Consider the following 18,927-nt stretch of genomic DNA (forward strand, 5'->3'; position numbering starts at 1 on the left):
TATCATCTAATAGATACCATTGTGTTCGTTTTCAGTTTGTAAGCAATTAACATTTTATATGTGAAGTTCAGTGTAAAATAGCTGCCTTGATAGCCACAGATGAGAATACTTATGCATATTGCTAGCTTTTGATACACCTGGCTCTAAGCTGCTGTTAACCTAAGTGCTATAAATTTTAATAGCAACTAAGCTGCTTTCTTTACTGACTAGCATAAATTCTTCTGCAGTACGTTTTGAAATTAAGAAGGATTCTAAATTTTGCTTTCAGTATACCCTTTGTTTTCACTTCTCTTGTACCTTTTTTAGTGGTTAGTTTCTCCCCTAAACCTTTGTTGCTGATTCTACCTTTTTATGCTCATTATGGAATTTGATTTTTTTTCTAAGCTGCACCTTCTGAATTCCTTTGCAGGTTGATGCAATAAAGGAAAAGGTGAAAGTTGATTCTTTTCCATCTTTAAGTCTGGAGGACTAAGTCTAAGGAATTTGCATGATTTTTTTCCTTCCTTTTCTACACTGCTGCTGCTGCTTTTTCCCCTCCAATAAATTTTCACTAAAGCCTCTGCAAGTCCCTTGAAACATAACTATAATAGAACTGTAGGACATTAGTAGATGTTTGCTACTAATCGGCTAATAGGCTTTAGGAAGGGCAGGAGGCTAATCAGTAGTTGGTTCACAGTCTCTCTTGAATATATTATTAAAAATTAAGCATGGTGAGTTTCCATATTAATACCAAACTATCAGGAAATTTCTTTTCCCTGTCAGGGTATCTGGCCCATAGTAGGACTTTCTTGATAATATTTTAAATTAAAACAGCCTCTGGTTTTGTTTTGTGAGCTTGCCTGACAGTTGTTGAATTTATATATGTATATACATGCCCTAAAAGGCTTTTTTTTTTTTCTTTTTGTATTGAAGGACTGTGATCCAGTTTCTGATCTCTTGATTCTTACTAATTTTTTGCTGAAAGTAGATACAAGAGATACTAGCTGCTTCTGAAGAGACTTTCCTCATGTTTCTCCAGGTGTCCAGTTCTTATGGTGCTAGTCCATTTTTAAGAGGAATCAAAGCTTTTTAATCATGAGAGCCAAGCTTGCTGTAATTGTTGCTGAGCAACGTGGATTATTTGTTTATAATGAAGCAGTATTAACCTCCACTTCCTGTGTAATAAGGCACACCTCTGAAGCTACTTAAAATTTGCTGACTGATTAGTTGGCTTGTCCAAGAAAGCCAAATTGAGGCACCTTTTGGTTGCTGCTGCTTTCATTGGCTTGTTACCATCCCAATATAAATGAGACTTAAAAACTTACGACTGTAAGTTATTATTGTTAGAAAAAGGGTGGGAAGGTAAAGGAGAGTCCAAACAAATTTAAAATAATTTGGGTGGGGGCAGTCCCTTGGGGATTATGTTGAATCAAACTGGAGTCACCACTGGAACTTAGGGCAAACCTGAGCAAAATGCATTGTGTGTGAGACCCTTCAGCAGCTAGTAAGCAAGGCAGTTAGAAAGCGTGTGTGTGAAAAACAGGTAACTGAACTGCAGTGTTATGCGTTGTTTTAAATCAAGCATGTACAAGTCATTGCAATTATGTCATATTACTTTGAAACTCTTATAGCATTGCTGTGGGCTGCGTGTGTTTCTTGAGAGCCTGTATAGCACCAGTCATCTTCAGATCTCACTTCTTGCTTCAGTACTTTTGCCTTTTTTTCATGCACACATACACCAAAATAACTTGACTGCATGTTAACTTTTCCTCTGCAGCGTATTGCAGTCTTTGTGGAAAAGCCTTTTACATTTTAGTGAATTTTCAGTAGTACAGATGGAACTGAATTCAGTAATATGCTTACCTGTAATTTTCTTTTAAAATCCAAGGATCAGAAACTTTTGTTACAGCTCTTAACAAAAGCTTGTGTTCATAAAAGTCTTGTCTTTCTTTTTTAAGCAATCTAAATTGGGTTAGGGGAAGCAAAAATTGGAATATTCCTATGCCAGAGGCTGTCCTCTTATATAGGAAAATCAAAACTTTTTGCCTAGCTTGATGTTATTTCTTCAGGGTTTTTGTTTTTTCCCTGTGTCCAACCTGCCTGTGTCTATGCCTGGGCATTGTGATACTGTTAGCTCTTCTAAGTCTTACACGTATTTCTATAGTAGGATTTCGTGTGTTCAGCATCTGACTTAGACATTAACTTGTAAACATGTGTTTGTTCATTTTAGATTCTTTTTCATGAAATACGGAAATGTATTGTGCAGTGGTAGAGTTTTGGTTGGTTAATTTTTCTTTTTTTCTTAGAAGTTATTAATGTACGGGCATCCATGTATTTTTCTGTATTTCTGTAGCTTACTTTTGGATACCAGTTAGGTTTTGAAAACTCCATCAGTATTTATATTTATAGGACAGAATTGTGCTGTAAATTCTGTAGCTGAGTAACTTTTGTTGGAGGTTTGGATGCCCAAGAGTGGATATTGCATATGGTACTTGTGTTCCATCGCAGTCTGTAACATTAGAGTAATTTGTAACATGATCAGGTAGGCCATAAAAGAGGCACAGTGACATACAAAAACAAACTCATCTTCTAGGTAGGGTAGCAAGACACAATTCATGTGATAGCTACAATCTGTATAAGCTCACCTTTCTCAAATTTTCAATTCCCTGACATACTAAGGACTCAATCCATACTGTATTTAACATGAAGTAATTAAAATAAGGATAAACAGCTGGGCGTGGTAGCTCATGCCTCCAGAGTCTGAGGCAAGAGTATTGCCACTTCAAGGCCAACCTGGGCTACATAGCAAGTTGAAGGCCAGCCTGAACTACGTAGTGAGACCCTGTCACAAACAAACAGTATAAAAACTCTGTACTGGCCTGAAAGGCCTATGTTAAGGCTAAAAGACACTATTTTAATAGTAATTGTTTTCACTATTTGCCTTGTCGTAGAACATGCAGTGAACATTCATAAAAGATTCTTCCCTACATTCTGCCCCCAAAGCTCACCTAGCAAGCACACTTATGACCTGGAAAACCACTAGTAATAGGACAAATTGAGGTTGAAATTTAGTTTTACTAAGAGTATAATAATAGATCAGCTAACTATAAGGCTTTGGTTGAGATACCAACTTTTAAATGTAGTTTAGGAGACAAACATAGCATATTGTAAAAGGCAGTGAAAGTTACATAGTGCAAAAGAAGTCACGATCCCAGGATCTTAATGTTACTTTAATTCTTTGCAGAATTACAGAATCAAATTGTTAGTCCTAGAAGGAAGTTTGCAGATCATTTCATTCAACCATCTCATTATATAGAGAAAGAAATTTGAGGGCCAGTGCAGTGGTTTGCCAGTCACATAACTAGTTACTGGAAGGATCTAGGTTTCCAACTCCCATCTTTCACTAATACACTTGAACTCTTCTATAAAAATTATTTTTTTCTGCTACTATCCAATTTTGAGGGCCTGGGATGTAGCTCGGTGCTGCTGCCTGCTTTGCAAGCGCAAGGTCCTGAGTTCGATCTCCAGTATCAAAAAAACCCCCAAACTATCCAATTTGATTTAGAGTAGTTAGCATGTAATAGCCATTTACTTGGGCTTGATTAAGAGCAAAAATTTGAAGTAATTGGGGCAAATCACAGTATCCTAGTTACTTAGAAAATAAATCAATATAGTATTAAAATGTGCAGCCTAACTTTATTACAAAAGAGACCAAATATGGAGCCACTTGGGTCTTAAGCTTCAGTCTGCACCTGTAACCAGTATCAGCTGAAGCTGTGTACACTTGGCATAAAATAGCTTATCCTGCACAAGTACTTGTCCAGCCATTAGACTCATTTCACTTTTTGAATACCATTTTCTTTGGGGAGGGAAGTCTGGCCTTTTCATGAATTCATTATTATCTTTGGTAAGGTATTCATTTGAAAAAGTGGTTCCTTCTCGTTTTCTCCCTTCCTCAGGCTGCATCCTAGCATGCCCAGTTTTAGCCTGGCGTGAGCTTTTATGGCATTTATAAATCCCTCTTTCCTGAGGGTTTATAATGACAGTGCTGAAAACCACGTGGACTGAAGTATGAACTTTGCCATTGAATTTGAGGGGACCTGAGAATGTTCTTTCTAGTCTGTTTTGTTTTGACAGAATTTAACATACTAAGGCTTTTCCACTTTCTGCCATAAAACTAGTTTTATTATACTTTTGAGGTGCTAATTAACATAACCTGTTTTTCTCTAGGTGGATAAATTAGATGCCTCAGAATCACTGAGAAAAGAAGAAGAACAAGCTACAGAGACCCAACCCATTGTTTATGGTAATCTTTTTCTTTTAAAGCTTAGAAAAATACATTAGGCAAACAGGTGGTTTTTTTGTAGTTTTTTTTTTTTTTTGGTACTGGGGATTGAACTCGGGGTCTGGGGCCTTGTGCCTGTGAGGCAGGTGGGGGAACCACTGAGCTAAATCCCCGGCCCTCAAACAGTTCTTTTAAGACTGTACTTCAAATGGAAATAATAATGAGCTTCTAAAATGCAAGACAAAATTTTGAATTAAAAAAATATTCCTAGGCTGAGTGTTTAGCTTAGTGGTGCCGGTGCCTGCCTTGTAAGTGCAAGGTCCTGAGTTCAATCCCCGGAAGGGTGGGGGGGTTTCTTCCTGCTATCATTTTTTCCCTGAGGATATTCTTAAAACAAACATTGATATTTTCACTAAAATAATCTTAAATACCAGGAGTATCTCAAAAAGTCATTTTACTCTTATAAACTAGATTTTGCTATGGCCTGGTTGCGCTTTGATTACTTCTAAGTTTCTGAAAAAGAAAATGTTGAATTTTATTTTCCGCAGAGCAGAAGGTGGTAGAATATACCAAGGCTGTCTTTAGTGTGCTTTGTAGCAAAAAATACATCTTCTGGGCCCGGGATTTAGCTCAGTGGTTTCGCCACCTGCTGCACAAGCGCAAGGACCCGAGTTTGATCCCCGGTACCAGAAAAACCCAAAAACAAAACAAAAAAGATACATCTTCTCTTTAAATTCTGAGACAGAGAATGGGTTAGACCTTCTATTTGAGAACTTCCCAGAGAGATAGGATGTTCAAATGTCGAAGTGATTTTTTTTTTTTTTTTTTTTTTTTTTGGTACCGGGGATCAAACTCGGGTCCTTGCACTTGCACAGCAGGTGGCAAAACCACTGAGCTAAATCCCTGGCCCTGTCGAAGTGATTCTTTAAGGCAGTTTAATTTCTTCTTACATCTGTTTAAGTTATCAGAATTACCATTTCATACTTAGTAAACAGATTGATTTGAATAGTGAATTTGAAGAGTATAGTTAAGGCACTATAACAAGGTTTTCTATGGAGGGGAATATAAAAATGTGACCATCATATCTTATACTACTAAGGAAAATGAAAATATACAAATCTATTACAGCATTATCTCTTTGTGACTGTTGATTAAAAGGTACATGGGTTGGGAGGCTGAGGTAGGAGGAGGATTGCAAGTTCAGGGTTAGCCTGGGCAACTTAGTGAGACCGTACCTTGAAGTAAAATAAAAAGGGTTGACGAGTTCGATCCCCAGTACAAAAAAAAAAGGATTGGGGCTGTAGTTCAGTGGTAGAAAGTCTGACACAACTCATTCTCAGTCATGAGTATGATGCTAAAGTGGGGAGGACTGAAGTGTTCCCGTCTCAGCATGCTAACCGTTTCTCCTACTTCTTTGCCCCTGCTCCTTTTTGTGTCCTTTATTTAGGTCAGCCCCAGTTGATGCTCACAGCAGGACCCAGTGTTGCAGTCCCTCCCCAGGCACCTTTTGGTTATGGTTATACCGCACCACCGTATGGACAGCCACAGCCTGGCTTTGGGTACAGCATGTGAGATGAAAAGCTGATCCTGTAGTCTCCTATTTTCATACTGAAATATCGCCTGTACCAACTTCTCAGTTTATAAATGGGGAAAACAGGCAACGTGTACTTGTAACCTTTATTTCATGAAGGACTACTTTTTTGTTTCTAACTATAAACTTGGATCATCTATGTTAAACCTTATTTCACATTCCACATCATTTTAGAATTTATTTTCAAAGGGGAATAGTATTCACGTGGGCTTCTTTCTTCCCCTTCATTCTTTGAAGAACTGCTTAATATTCAATCTTTTGTGAAGATCCTGATTTGCACTCTGTAGTGTTTAAAGAAGCAAGCTCTAATACTGAATCTCTTAAATTTAGTGTATGTAAACAGCTTATAATACGTATTGTCTAAATGCATTTAAATCTCTTTTACTCGAAGGAAAGCTAAAGTGAAAATACTGGTATGTGACCACACGAGACTGTCATTGCCAACACAGACAACACTAATCAGCATATCCTACATTGGATTGCAGTGCTCTCCAAATTATTTGAAAAATGCATACAAACAACTTGACTGATTTTTAAATGAGCATAAAAGGCCCTCTAACCTATGCAGGTTTCCCCATTACGCCTATAGAAAATGCTAGTGTTTTGCTCACTTCGTATGTAACAGGTGCCCTTATGTTGTGCTGTATCCTGTGCTTTTTCTGTGGGACCATTCCATTCAGGAACAGAGCACCATGATTCCAATCTTGTGTGTATTTACTAACCCTTCCCTGAGGTTTGTGTATGTTGGATATTGTGGTGTTTTAGATCACTGAGTGTACAGAAGAGAGAATTCAAACAAAATATTGCTGTTCTTCAGTTTTGTCTGTGGAATTTGAAATTACTCCAATTTAAAATAAACCACTGGACTGTGGAAATACATGTAGAATTGCAGTTTTAATTAAATACCTCTCAAACCAAAACGACGGTTTCAGTAGTTTCATATTGGATACTGAGGTGCAGTACAAGGAAGCAGAAGAGGAATAAGGATTGGGACTGTGAAGTTATTATGCACTGTGTTGTGTACAATGCTGCAGTTAATAATGAATGTGCAACAGTACCAGCATCTGGTTTGAAAGAACCAGTCACTACATTAGAGGGCAACATTTCCTGTCTCCAAACCCTTTAATAACCAAGTGGCACTTTAGGTTTTTATCTAAGCATTTCACTTAAATAAATCACAGGTGTTAACTTGTATTGACTTGAAATAAAAGTATATTTTAAAAAGTAGTTAACATGCTGTTTCTCATCATGAACTGCAAAGGTGCCCAGTTATTTGGTAGTTAATGTTGGTTTTTAAAAAAACTAGTGTGTGACTCCAAGTACTGTGCTTATGAGTGTCACTTTTAAGTTCATTTCCCCATCCCTCAGTTGTCAGTTAACACAGTCCCGTCTAGTCTTGCACAGCTTTACAACTCTTAGGCAAATTACCGTAAGCACCACAGAAAGGTTTTTATAAACTTAAAACCCCTGCACCCTTCCCACTTAATGCCCCTTACTGTCTGTAAAGTATTGTTAACAGGAAAATTCTTTTTGGTTTATCTCAGTGAAAGCATTTTGCTGTTCAGGCCCTAGCTGCACTGGGTTCCCAATCTCTGCTCCCTTTCATTATCAAATCAAGAGGAAGAAAAGTAATGGTCCCTGGGAACTTGTGCTTTTCAGTCAAGAGTTCTCCTAGGACCAGTAGTGGCAAACCTATGGCATGTGTTACTGTGTTTCTCCTGCCTTAAAGTATTGTTTTTCTAAATTAAAACCTCAGTATTCGGGTTTAATTGCAGTGTTGGTACTTTGCAATAAATAAGGTTTGGCTTGCAGTTCAGTACTTGGCCCATTAAAAGGTTTGCCATCACTGGTCTGTATAAAAGTAGGTCCAAGACCTAGTCCTTTCCTATACCTCAATTAACTGATTATCAGTGGAATTATTTTGTTCTTTTCCCTTCCCCAATAGGAGCAACTTAAAATACTATGTTTTTTTTACAGTTTAAGAATTGTTTCAACAACAACAACAAAACCCTTGGTTCAATTATATACTGTATCACATGACACTGACTTACTACTAAAACCACCCAATATGGACTACACTAGAAGCAGAAACCACTGTGACATATGACAGGTGCAAGACCTCAATAACCTGAGCTTCTGAGTTTGTTTTCTTACCTGTATATTAACACTAAGTACTTTTCAGAATTATTTAGCAGATTTTGTTTAAATCACAAAATGCCTACCTCAAGACTGGGTAATTTTATGTATACAATAGGTAGTGACTTGGTAATAAACTTATTTTAAGCCAAAGATCTTCCCTAACACATACTACTGTTGATGGTCTAAGAGAAGGAACTGAAAACAGGAAACCAGTACAAGTGAGCAAAAGGAGATTAACAAGCTTTCAGTTATCGTCTTATCCTGTCCAAATATAGCCCCTATATATATAAGTATCACACATCTGTGATACTTGTTAACAAGTATTTCAACAGTTATTAATACAGCAAGAGACTGCTAATGACCAGGTAGTGCTGCTTGACTTTCTGTAATGAAGTTGAGCACACGTTCTCATTCTGATCCTTTATACTCTCAAATTACTGAAGATTGCCAAAACTCTAGTTTGTCCTTTATATCTATTGATGTTTACTATTACTAGAAACTAAAACGGATTTTTTAAAAGATACTAATTTAAATATAGTAACAAGCTACACTGCATGCCATTGGTTATATGAAAAGTACTGACTTACAGATGTTGCTTTTCCAAATGTTAATTTCATTAAGGTTGTATTTGTGAGGAACACTGGTATCAGAAAAGTTTTGTTGTTTTGTTTTTGGCAGCACTGGAGATTGAACCCAGGGCCTTGTGTATGCCAGGCAGGAGCTCTAGCATTGAATCATACCCCTAGCCCAGAAAAAGTTTTTTAAGTCTGGGGAAGCTCAGAGGAGAGGTATGTAGCTGTCTTCCTTTATGTGACTAGCTCATATAGTTTATGAGGAAAGGGATGAGGTTCAGTTTTTTTGCAAGTAAAAATATGTTATGACCTAATTCACCTCACTAATGTCACACAAGTCTGTTTCCATAGATAAGAAGCCCTCCTTGGCATGCAGCAGACGTTTTGCAATGTTTAAATAGTCGTGGGTCAAAAAAATATTTTTTTACTCTTTCATCAAAGACATTAAGTCTGCTGTTTACTAAGAGTACAAGGCAGTGAACGTGGTTACTGGTACAGGTAGGAATCCCTGCTGTGATTTGTAGGAGTGTCAGCAGTTTTCCCCACCACTGCTTTTGTATCATCACTGTAAATGCTAATAAAAGAAAATGTATGTATTATGAAAATAATTTTGACCACATAGACTCCCATGGGTGCACCAGAGTACACTTAGTGTACTATAAGGTAGAGTCCTATAAAATACTAAGTACAGATGAATTAGAAAAACGGCACAATATATTTCCACAATTACAAGAATTTCTGTACTCTTTGTCCTAGCAGATATGCTATTACAGTTCCTTGAATCAGCCACCCTAAGCCATCCTGTTGGGAATGTACTTTGAATTTGGACTGAGGCCAGCCTCAGAAATTACCTGAAGCAGAATCATGCATTTAGGATTGAGTTCAATTGAGTTACATGTTGTTGCATCACTTCTGACTTTAGCGTAAACATTTTGTTTAGAAACAGTTGCTACTGTGGCTGGTTGGAATTTCTCTTGTGCTGTCACATGCCATGTAAACTGTAAAATGCGCCAAGCATTCAAATTTTCAAGTCTCCCTGTTGAAGTTGTGCTGTCTTGCTGCTTATGTTGACATTAACTAAACAAGGGCCTATTACCAGGGTGCTCCCTGGCATCTTACAGTTCTTAGGGATATATTGAATTTAGAAATCTGTCAGACTCTTCCTGGGCTTTCAAGAAAAATCAGTTTTAGCAAAAAGACAAACTATGCCTTTTGGGAGTTGAGACCTTCTGGTTTATATTCTGGGCAGCTAAGTAATTACTAGAATTTGTTAAGTGAATAACAAAAGAAAAAGAAATGTGCCCTTAAATGATTCTATCATCTAGTTCCTTATGTTCTAGGGAAACACTGGGGATAACAAATTACATTTACTTTACCATAAATTCTTACATGGGCCCATTTCTCCCTTTAAAGTCCAAAAGATCATGAGTTTCAATGACTTCATATTAAAGGAGGGGAAGTAAAGGAATTTTTATAGACTTAAAATCACTGCTGAGAACATTTGGGCAGTGTGGGTTGAGGAAATGAAGATGAAACACTGCACAGATAAGTTATAGCAGCACTATAAGATTTTAACCTTGCAATGTAGAAATCTAGAAAGATAACCATGAGACTTCACTGTGTATGGCTATACAGTGGTCAATTAATAAAGTAGGCAAGGGCTGGGGATTTAGCTCAGTGGTTTCGCTGCCTGCTGCGCAAGCGCAAGGACCCAAGTTCGATCCCCGGTACCCCCCCCCAAATTAAATAATAAATAAATAAAATAGGCTATTGGCCATCCAAAAATAGCAGGGAAACAAACTGCAGGTGAATTCAGTGAGAATGAATTCTTTAACTGTGTCTTCCCAAGGGTCAGCAGCAGTTTCAGGGAAAAGCTAAGGACACACACGAGTCTTAACTGCACAGGGAAATTTGTTATCCCTTTTTAACCTATCATCACCTATTTCTTTCCAGCATTTGTTTCAGCACCCGTTACTTGAACCACTGAGACCATTTAACCAGCAGTATGTATTTAAGCTGCCAACCATATGACAGAACATAGGAATGGATTTTATTTTCATTTCAAGAATATTTAAACTGGGGGCCGGGGATTTAGCTCAGTGGTTCTGCCACCTGCCTTGCAAGCGCAAGGTCCTGAGTTTGATCCCTGGTACAAAAGAAAAAAAAAAAAAAAAAGAATATTTAAATTGGGAGAAGAAATTCAGCTTTTATTGTTAGAATTTGACAGGCTTCAAAAATCTGTGATAGGATCATAAGCATACAAAAGCCCACTTAGTAAAGTTTTAGGTGACCAGTAACTTTGTCAATTAGATCTGCTGGTCCTGGCCCAATTCCTAGGACAGTCTGAGAGCCAGGTTCAATCTGAGTACGTCCAGCATCTTGGATTAAGCTTACAGTCAGTCCTAGCATTTTCGCATGGGTCAGTAATTCAATCAGGGTTTCTTTATCAGGGGCTTTGACCACCACTTTGGGCTGGCCACAATATTCCCACTGCTTGAGCATGTTAGGGTTTCTCTTTTGAATTTGCTTGTAGGCAGAAACAGCAGCATGAGAACACTGGGCAGCGACTTTTCCTTTTCCCATCTTTAAGTCATTTCGAACCACAAGAACCATTTTGTACTCCCCACTCTCTCCCAAGATGCTTGCTTCGGTTTCAGCGTTTGTTTCACTTGTTGAGTTTTTGGGGACCATCCCAAAGCGAACCCGGAGGCCCCAGCCCAGGCACATGCCACAAGCAACTCCAGCAGCCAAGCTGAGTGCACCAGGTTGAGCCAAATACTCCATAATCAGGTACTTGGAGAGCATCTTAAGAGAAAAGAAAACAGTTAATATTGTCTAGCAATGAAAAAAACATAACCTTATCACATAGATAAATACATGAGGTCATCCAGAAGAAAGGCAAAATACACTTTGGATCTTTTCTAGGTACCCTGTTTCAATCCATCTGTGTAACAGAAAAGATTCAAGCATCAACATTGGAACAGTTTAGACCATTTAAACTGATGTGAGTACTCTGGTTCAAAAACTCTTATTTGGTCTTCCCTAAATCTTGTGAAGAAAAGAAATGGTCTGTTTTACCAATATACGTAAAGGATTTAAGGGGAAACCGAAAATAATATCCCTGCAGTGTATCTGTATTTTCACAGTGCACTGGCTCCCTGTCAGTTCCCCAATGTCACAATAATGGGTCTGGGGTGAGATGCACTACTGTCATTTACTAGGCATGAACAAAGGCTAAAAACTTCGCAAAAATGAAGTTATACTACTGGACATTAGTATAGGTGGAAACTATTAATATCTGAACTTAGAGTCCAAATTTACTTTACATATGAACACAGAGTACAGCATTTTTGACATAGTTTTAATAGTTGTTTTAGAAGTATAACTATCATATAAAACAAAGTTAGATCCTTTATCCTTTGTTTTAGAAAATCCTGTTACCCCAGTAAAGCGGTTGTTTATATTTGAGTCACCAATAAAACAGCTATTCAGCCTACATTAAGGCTGTTAGAATTCATAATGCTTCTATGTATAGCTACAAGCGACCATTCACTGCTTTTTCTAGCAGTCTCTAAGCATTTATAAACATGAAGCTATCATACTTCTGTGCTTGAAAGAGAAGTCCATAATTTACATGGCACAGATGACAGTCCTGGAAATACCATAAATTTCCCTTTTATTTTCATTAGGTTAAGGACATATGTCAACATTTTTTAATTCATTTCGTAGATAAGATTATGCAGTATCATTTTCACTTCAGAATATACCAGATCTTGTTTGTTAAAAATATAACTCACGGGCTGGGGATTTAGCTCAGTGGTTCCGCTGCCTGCCTTGCAAGCGCAAGGTCCCGAGTTCGATCCCCAGTACCAACCTCTCCCCCAAATATAATTCATACAACATAAAATCCACCCTTTTAAATTACGCAATTCAGTGGTTTGCAGTATATCCACAAAGTTGTGCTACCGTCACTGCTATTTTTGAAGAACATTTTAGTGCTGCCAAAAAAGTAACCTCATGGGCCCCATTTCCCTCTCTGATAACCATTAATCTACTTTGTGCTTATGGATTTATCTATTCTGAACATTTCACATAGATAGAATCATATAATATGATTTTATTTCAGCTTCTTTAGCATAACTGTTTTTAAAGGTTGAATATAAGTCAAAGTTACAGTTAATTAAAAAAGTAAAATAACCTGGTACCCTCACATCATCTCAAATCCAAACTCTTCCCTTGAAGGTACAAAACCTATTTCCCTGAACCAGCTATTTAATGTTATAAAACTATCTGAGTCCATCCGAATAATTTTCAAACACTTTCTAAAACAACTACCAAAAAACCCTCTGCAATTTGCAATACTTTCTAGAGCTATCTTCTCAAATACTCAACTTCTACAATCAAAGCAGGAAGAACAAGACAATTGGTGGGACAAAGATGGTCAACAACACTTTATCTGAAAAACGTGGTCCACTACTTTTGGCCAAAAAAAGAAAAAAGGATTATTATTTTTGGTGGAACAGAAGCTGGCCTGAAGTAGGATCAAGAACTAGAGGTCAGGCTACCATGGGTTTCCTCACAATAGCCTACCCTGTTTTCTCCAGGATGTTCTTTCATCTTGCTTTATCTTCTTTTATTTGGCCCAAGTCTCCTTTACTCTTCACTTTTACTTTTTCAAATAAATTTTGCCACTGCTTACAAAAGGAAAAGGAAAAGAACAAGAGATGTGGCTCAGGCTGTGTAGTTCAGTGGTAAGGCACTTGGCTAGCATACACAAGGCCCTGGCCCTGGGTCCAATCCCTAGTATCACAGGAAAAAAAAAAGAGAGATAGATGGAAAGGGGACAGCAGAAAGAAAAGGCAACGGATATAAATGAACATGGAGAAGTTTTTTTTCCTTAACCATTATTCTTAATTTGTCTCTCCCCATGGTCTAGATGAGTGGGAATGGAAAAATGGCCAAGGCACATCTTATTTGGTGACTAACTGGAAGTTTGGTGGTAAAAGAAGTTCAGAGTGACACCTAGATGGGAACAAATGGAGAAAGAGATACTATTTGTAGATGAAGAAAAATTTTGGTGAAAATGGCACTTTTGAAAAACAGTGAATTCAGTTTTGGTTTGACTAAGACAAGCCAGTTGAGGTGTCCAGCGAAAAAGAAAACTATGTAACGGGTCAGAAGAATGGACTGGGTTGGAAATACAGATTCGAGAGACCTTAACATATAAATGAAGTTACTGAAGTGAAGAGACCACCTGGGAAAGTGTGGAGAATAAAGAAAAGACTAAAAACCAGGAGGAAATGAATCTTTAGGGATCAAAGGACAGTGACATAAGTGGTCAAAAGTATGAAGGTCACAAACAGTAAGTTGCAGAGCACCTGATTTCAGTCCTCTTTCAATCTGAGTGCCTAATATGGTGACAGGACTGCAATGACACAGTAATTTATGGTTTTAGATATCCAGTAGCCAAAAAAAAAACTGAATAAAAGTTTTCTAAATCTAAATTATTCTATAATGTATCACTGAGATACCACATGATGCTTACCTATCAACAAAACTTCTATTTGATAATTGTTATTTCAACTTTTTGAAATTATTTCCTTTTAAAAAGTATACTAACTTCCATGTCAACAATTAGAGCTGAGTGTGGTAGCACACACCTGTAATCCTAGCATTTTGGGAGGCTGAGGCAAGAGGATCACAAGTTCAAGTACAACCTGGGCAACTTAGTTAGACCCACAATAAAGAAAATAAAAAGGGTGAGGATGTAGCTAGGGTGAAAGCCCTAGGTTCAATCCCAGGACTACCAGAAAAAAACAAAGATTCTCTGTGCAAATTTCTAGGTTGCAAAGTAATCAAATATCCCAAATACCAGGTCGGGGATGTAGCTCAGTGGTGGAGCACTTGGCTAATGTGTACAAGGCCCTGGATTCAATCTCCAGCTGCTGGGGAACTGCCTGTTCAACCTGGAATACTGCCACCCTTGTAGCCAAGGACTTTTGTTTCAAAACAATTTAGCTACCATCTTCATTTAGCATTCATAAATGTTTTCTTGCTACAACTTTCTTAAATATATAATTTCTTATGGCATGCATATTCCTATTGCAATGTTCATTCCCAAATAAACATTAATTTTTGAAGAATCTCTTTATTATTTAGATCCACACAACTATTACTTACTGTTGCTGTGAACATAAAGGGAATGTGACCCTCATTTTAATTTTTTCAATTTTTTTTTTTTTTTTGGTACTGGGGATCGAACTTGGAACCTTGCGCTTGTGAGGCAGGCGCCAGAACCACTGAGCTAAAATCCTCAGCCCGTGACTCTCATTTTAAAGTTGAGAAAAATAAAGATCAGAGAAGCTACTTATCCACAGTAATGTAGTAAGGGTCAGAACTATAAAATATACCCATCTTTTTGTTTTTTGTCAACACACCCATCTTATGGTCATAATAAAAGGCTCTCCTTTTCAACTTCATCAAAAAACACCCATAAGGGAGAAGACAGAGAAGGGTAAAAATTCCAGAAACTTCTAAGCTTTTACTGTTGTTCCACATCTAAATGAGGTCTCTGATTATAAAATCTGATTATTTTAATCTCACGTCAACCTAGTCATCTAACTCCTCCAAAGAGTGTTTCAGTCTTTTGTTCCGCATGTCTACTATCCACACGTTAATAAATCCAGTGCTTGAGACTAGTAATTATTAGTGTTGTGATCTTAAGGAAAGACAGCAGAGTAAAACAATGATGTCCCATAAACCGTCCTCTCGTGCCTTCTAATTACCCTACCTAACACATTTCCTGGTGTTCTTGGTCCCATCGTCTCCTGAGCCGCTCATTAGTACTACTCCACAAGCCACTGTCTCTGCATTTGCCAACCTAAAAAACTTTTCCCAAGTCTTCTCCAACCCTTTAACCCCTGCCTCCCTCTTCCTCTTCCCTTTATCTCCAAAGTTCAGTTACTGACCTGTTTCCTAATCTCTGTGCCTGTGCACCTCTCTTCCCCAGTCCACTAAACCAGTGCTAAGGGCCAAATGGAGGGACTTAGGCCTCATTTGAGTTTTCTACACCAAGCATGCATTACTTGTAAAACATTAAACTTTCCTCCCTTGAATTGTTTAACCCAACTTTCACCCCAATTATCATCCTACTATTATACTTCCATAGCACTTTCCCTTTTACAGCCATGAATATACTTAATGGCAGCAAACTTTTAATTCGCTTCCATATTCTATTAGACAATAGTGTTTTGACATTATAAACACAATTCTACTATCCCTTATCTGATATCCTGAGATTTAAAATCCTGAAGTTCAAAAAGGCTTTAAGGGGGGGGTAGTGTTAGGGATGGAATCCAGAGCCTTGTGCATACTAGCCCAGTGCTCTATCCCTGAGCTACATCTCCAGCCCTCTAAAAGTTCTTTTTATAACTAAAGTTCTTTTATAAAACAGGTGTCAACATGTGTTTGGTGGGAAAATCTAGCCTGAACTGACAAGCTGTTGAGTCTTCCTTTTTCCTCATCCTGTGCAAATATTCATGTTTTACTCTAGGGATATTAAAGTGTTTGCTTATAAGGAGTCGACTTTTACTATCCATCCAATCAATCAACAGACGTTTACTAAGTATTATAGACTGTTGAGTTAGGGAGAAATATTCTAAGCAGTCAGAAATATTCTGTTAAGTTAGGCAGAAATATTCTAAGCAGGCCCTCGAGGGAATCAGTGCAGAGAATGAGAAAACATTACAACTGTGGCTGGAAGGGCATCTCTCCAGGGCCAGGTCTCAAGATAAAGACGGAATGACCAGGTCTAATGTGCCTCCCCACAGGATAAGCAGTAAACTGAAGATTGTACTACAATTGGTATCACCTGGTCCAATAAAGTCTAGATAGACATAGTCACCCAGGTGGGTGACCAGGACCTCCTGATCCACCCCTTTCTAAAGAGGTCCTTGTTTTTACCATGTACACTTGCTACGTGACCTGCTTCCCCATTGGATCAATATTACGTAAGTGGCTATACTTGTCATCTTTTTTTTTGGTATCGGGGATTGAACTCAGGACCTTGCACTTGCCAGGCAGGGGCAGAGTCACTGATCTAAATCCCCAGCCTACTTGTCATCTTATTGGTTGATCATAGTTTCGACACATGTTGTACCCACCTCTATAAAACTTCCTTTGAGAAGTGAGCTCTTTGGCAACCCACTTTCAGGGGTCATCTGTGCCCCCCCCCCAGCTATCTCTCTCAATAAATTTTTTGTACTCTTTACGTCTGTTGTTCCTTAGAATTCATTCTTCAATTTTGGGGAACACAAACTTTGTGTATCTGACATCTACCAGGTTGGAAGTTGTATTTATTCCTCCTATATCACTACCTCATTCACAGCTTTTTTACAGTCTCCTTTGGAGCTCTACATTCTCTGCTGCTGATAAATATACTGAATTATATAATCTTACATATATGGCCTTCTTTTCAGCCTATATCTGACTGTCCAATATAACAGCCGGTTAGTCACATGTGGTTATGTAAACTTAAAATTCAGTTCTTCAGTTGCACTTAGCTACATTTCAACAGCTTAATAACAATTTGAAAGTGGCTAACAGTCACTCGATATTAGACAGTGAGACATAGAATGAATATGTGCATCACTAAAGAAAGTTCTACTGGATCTCACTGGTCTATACTCTCTTTCCAATCAATCAATCATCATTGATGGCTTACTGTGCTTTCCAGGCACTGTTCTGAAGCCTGGACAGAGTACCAAAACAAACAGAAGTCCCATTCCCCACAGGGTTAACATTTAGTGGGAGGAGACAGTCAATACAGTTAAATCACAGAACAATCTCATTTATTCCCAAATCACTGTATGCACAGGGCTCCTAATGTCTCTCTGGCTTCAAACTTAAACCTCCAGTTTCTACTAGATCCCATTTAAGAGGTATATAAAGCATCCTCCTCACCCATCTCTCTGTCTCTCTAGAGCTGGGCGTCAAACCCAGGATCTTGTGCTTTCGAACATTCTTTTTCTGTATTTTTGATTTCTAGGTAAACCTGTACTTTTTCTCCTCCCATGTCCAGTCACCAAATCCTGTTGAATTTATTTGCCTTAAATCTGTCCTGCTATTTCCACTTACAGAGCTCTAATTAACTTGCCAAATGCTTCCCAAGTTAAACTTTCTAACTCTAATCCTTTCCATATTTGCTTCTCTGTTACCCTCGTTTATCCTACCCCTACTGCCATTAAAATTACACTTCTAAAACACATGCTCGAAAATCACCAGGTAAACTCTTGCAGAATAGAACAAAAATCCCTTTCCACAAATTCAAAGCACTACACGATTTGGCAACAGCGTACTCTTTCCTTCTAAATTCCTCTCTTGCTATACACTGTACCATCCAGCCACACCGAATTACTAAGTCCTTTCAAGCGGCAATCTCTCCCTGAAATAATCTAGTCTTTTCCATTTGAACACACAAATAAAACAACCCAGGCACCTGAAAAGGCCCAGCTGAAATGTCACCGTTAAGTCTTTACTATCCCCCGGCGAAGCTTCATTATCTCTTTTTCAAAGCTTCTCTATCTAGCAAGTATTTCCAGTTTCCTCTATCTAGCACAGAGGCTGGTGTGGAGAGAATCAAATGCTTCTCTAGACACTATTTCTTTTTTTTCTTTTTTGGTAGCGGGGATCAAACTCGGGTCCTTGCGCTTGCGAAGCAGGCGGCAGAACCACTGAGCTAAATCCCCGGCCTTCTAGACACTATTTCTATATGACACAGGAGAATTTAACTTCTGATTATATTTTTAGAAATCTTTTCTTTCCACGTAACCCAACAACTTGAAACACATGCTCAATACTCAGCAGACTGGGAGGCCTGCTTGCTCTTTTCTCACATTTGCAGAGTGCACTGATACTGCCTTAATAAAGAGGTTTTGGGAGAAACTAGGAATTCTGGGTCTGACCCCTTCCCAGAAACTTGGTTCCTTTTTCCAAAGAATGGTTTGCAAAACAGGCAAAAGATCCAGCGGCTGCTGGGAGGAAGACAGTTTAACGAGAAGGTGAAGAGGGAGTAGTAGCTACGGAATGAGTCGGGAAGAAACGTTCCAATTGGACCGGGAACATAGAGCTATGTCACTCTCCTTCGCCCTGGAGAGGATTAACCTACCTAGAGTACCTCTGCCTCAGTATTAGCTTCAACTTCACCGCTGGAGAGCCCACACGTTTCTCGGGCGCGAGCTACCTCTTCCGGTGTTCCTGGTAACTACTTCCGGGTCAAGAACTACAAAGCAAGCAGTCATTCTTCCCCCTTGCCACGCCCATAGGATCCGAACTAAGAGTTGAACTGAAATTCTGCGAGGGAG

The 18,927-nt window shown here is 38.4% G+C and overlaps 2 protein-coding genes across 5 annotated transcripts in view; one reads left to right on the forward strand and one right to left on the reverse strand.

Annotated features, from left to right (window-relative positions):
• The window catches only part of Cltc (clathrin heavy chain), a 67,043-nt gene extending 60,309 nt beyond the window's left edge, over window positions 1–6,734 (forward strand). For 2 of the 4 annotated variants that reach the window (XM_013067688.3, XM_087191851.1), the window contains exons 31-33: window positions 410–430; window positions 4,210–4,285; window positions 5,712–6,734. In XM_013067688.3, coding sequence (XP_012923142.1) covers window positions 410–430; window positions 4,210–4,285; window positions 5,712–5,836 — 222 coding nt within the window. In that variant the 3' untranslated portion in view covers window positions 5,837–6,734. The remainder of the gene's footprint in view (window positions 1–409; window positions 431–4,209; window positions 4,286–5,711) is intronic. The other 2 variants (XM_004870358.4, XM_087191852.1) reach the window with 1 other exon arrangement.
• A 4,018-nt stretch (window positions 6,735–10,752) lies between these two features.
• Window positions 10,753–18,919, reverse strand: Ptrh2 (peptidyl-tRNA hydrolase 2). Its single transcript, XM_004870360.3, has 2 exons — window positions 18,732–18,919; window positions 10,753–11,371 (listed from the first exon to the last, which is right to left on the reverse strand). The coding sequence occupies exon 2, from the start codon at window positions 11,369–11,371 to the stop codon at window positions 10,838–10,840; it is 534 nt and encodes a 177-aa protein (XP_004870417.1). The 5' UTR covers window positions 18,732–18,919; the 3' UTR covers window positions 10,753–10,837.
• Between the last annotated feature and the right edge of the window lie 8 nt (window positions 18,920–18,927).

Source organism: Heterocephalus glaber, unplaced genomic scaffold (assembly GCF_053883595.1).
Source record: "Heterocephalus glaber isolate CG9 unplaced genomic scaffold, H.glaber_assembly_v1.0 deba00001564, whole genome shotgun sequence".
Lineage (NCBI taxonomy): Eukaryota > Metazoa > Chordata > Mammalia > Rodentia > Bathyergidae > Heterocephalus > Heterocephalus glaber.

What these genes read in the sequence shown, in the direction of transcription:
- Ptrh2 (XM_004870360.3), bottom strand. Translation starts at nt 11,371, where the DNA reads ATGCTCTCCAAGTACCTGATTATGGAGTATTTGGCTCAACCTGGTGCA.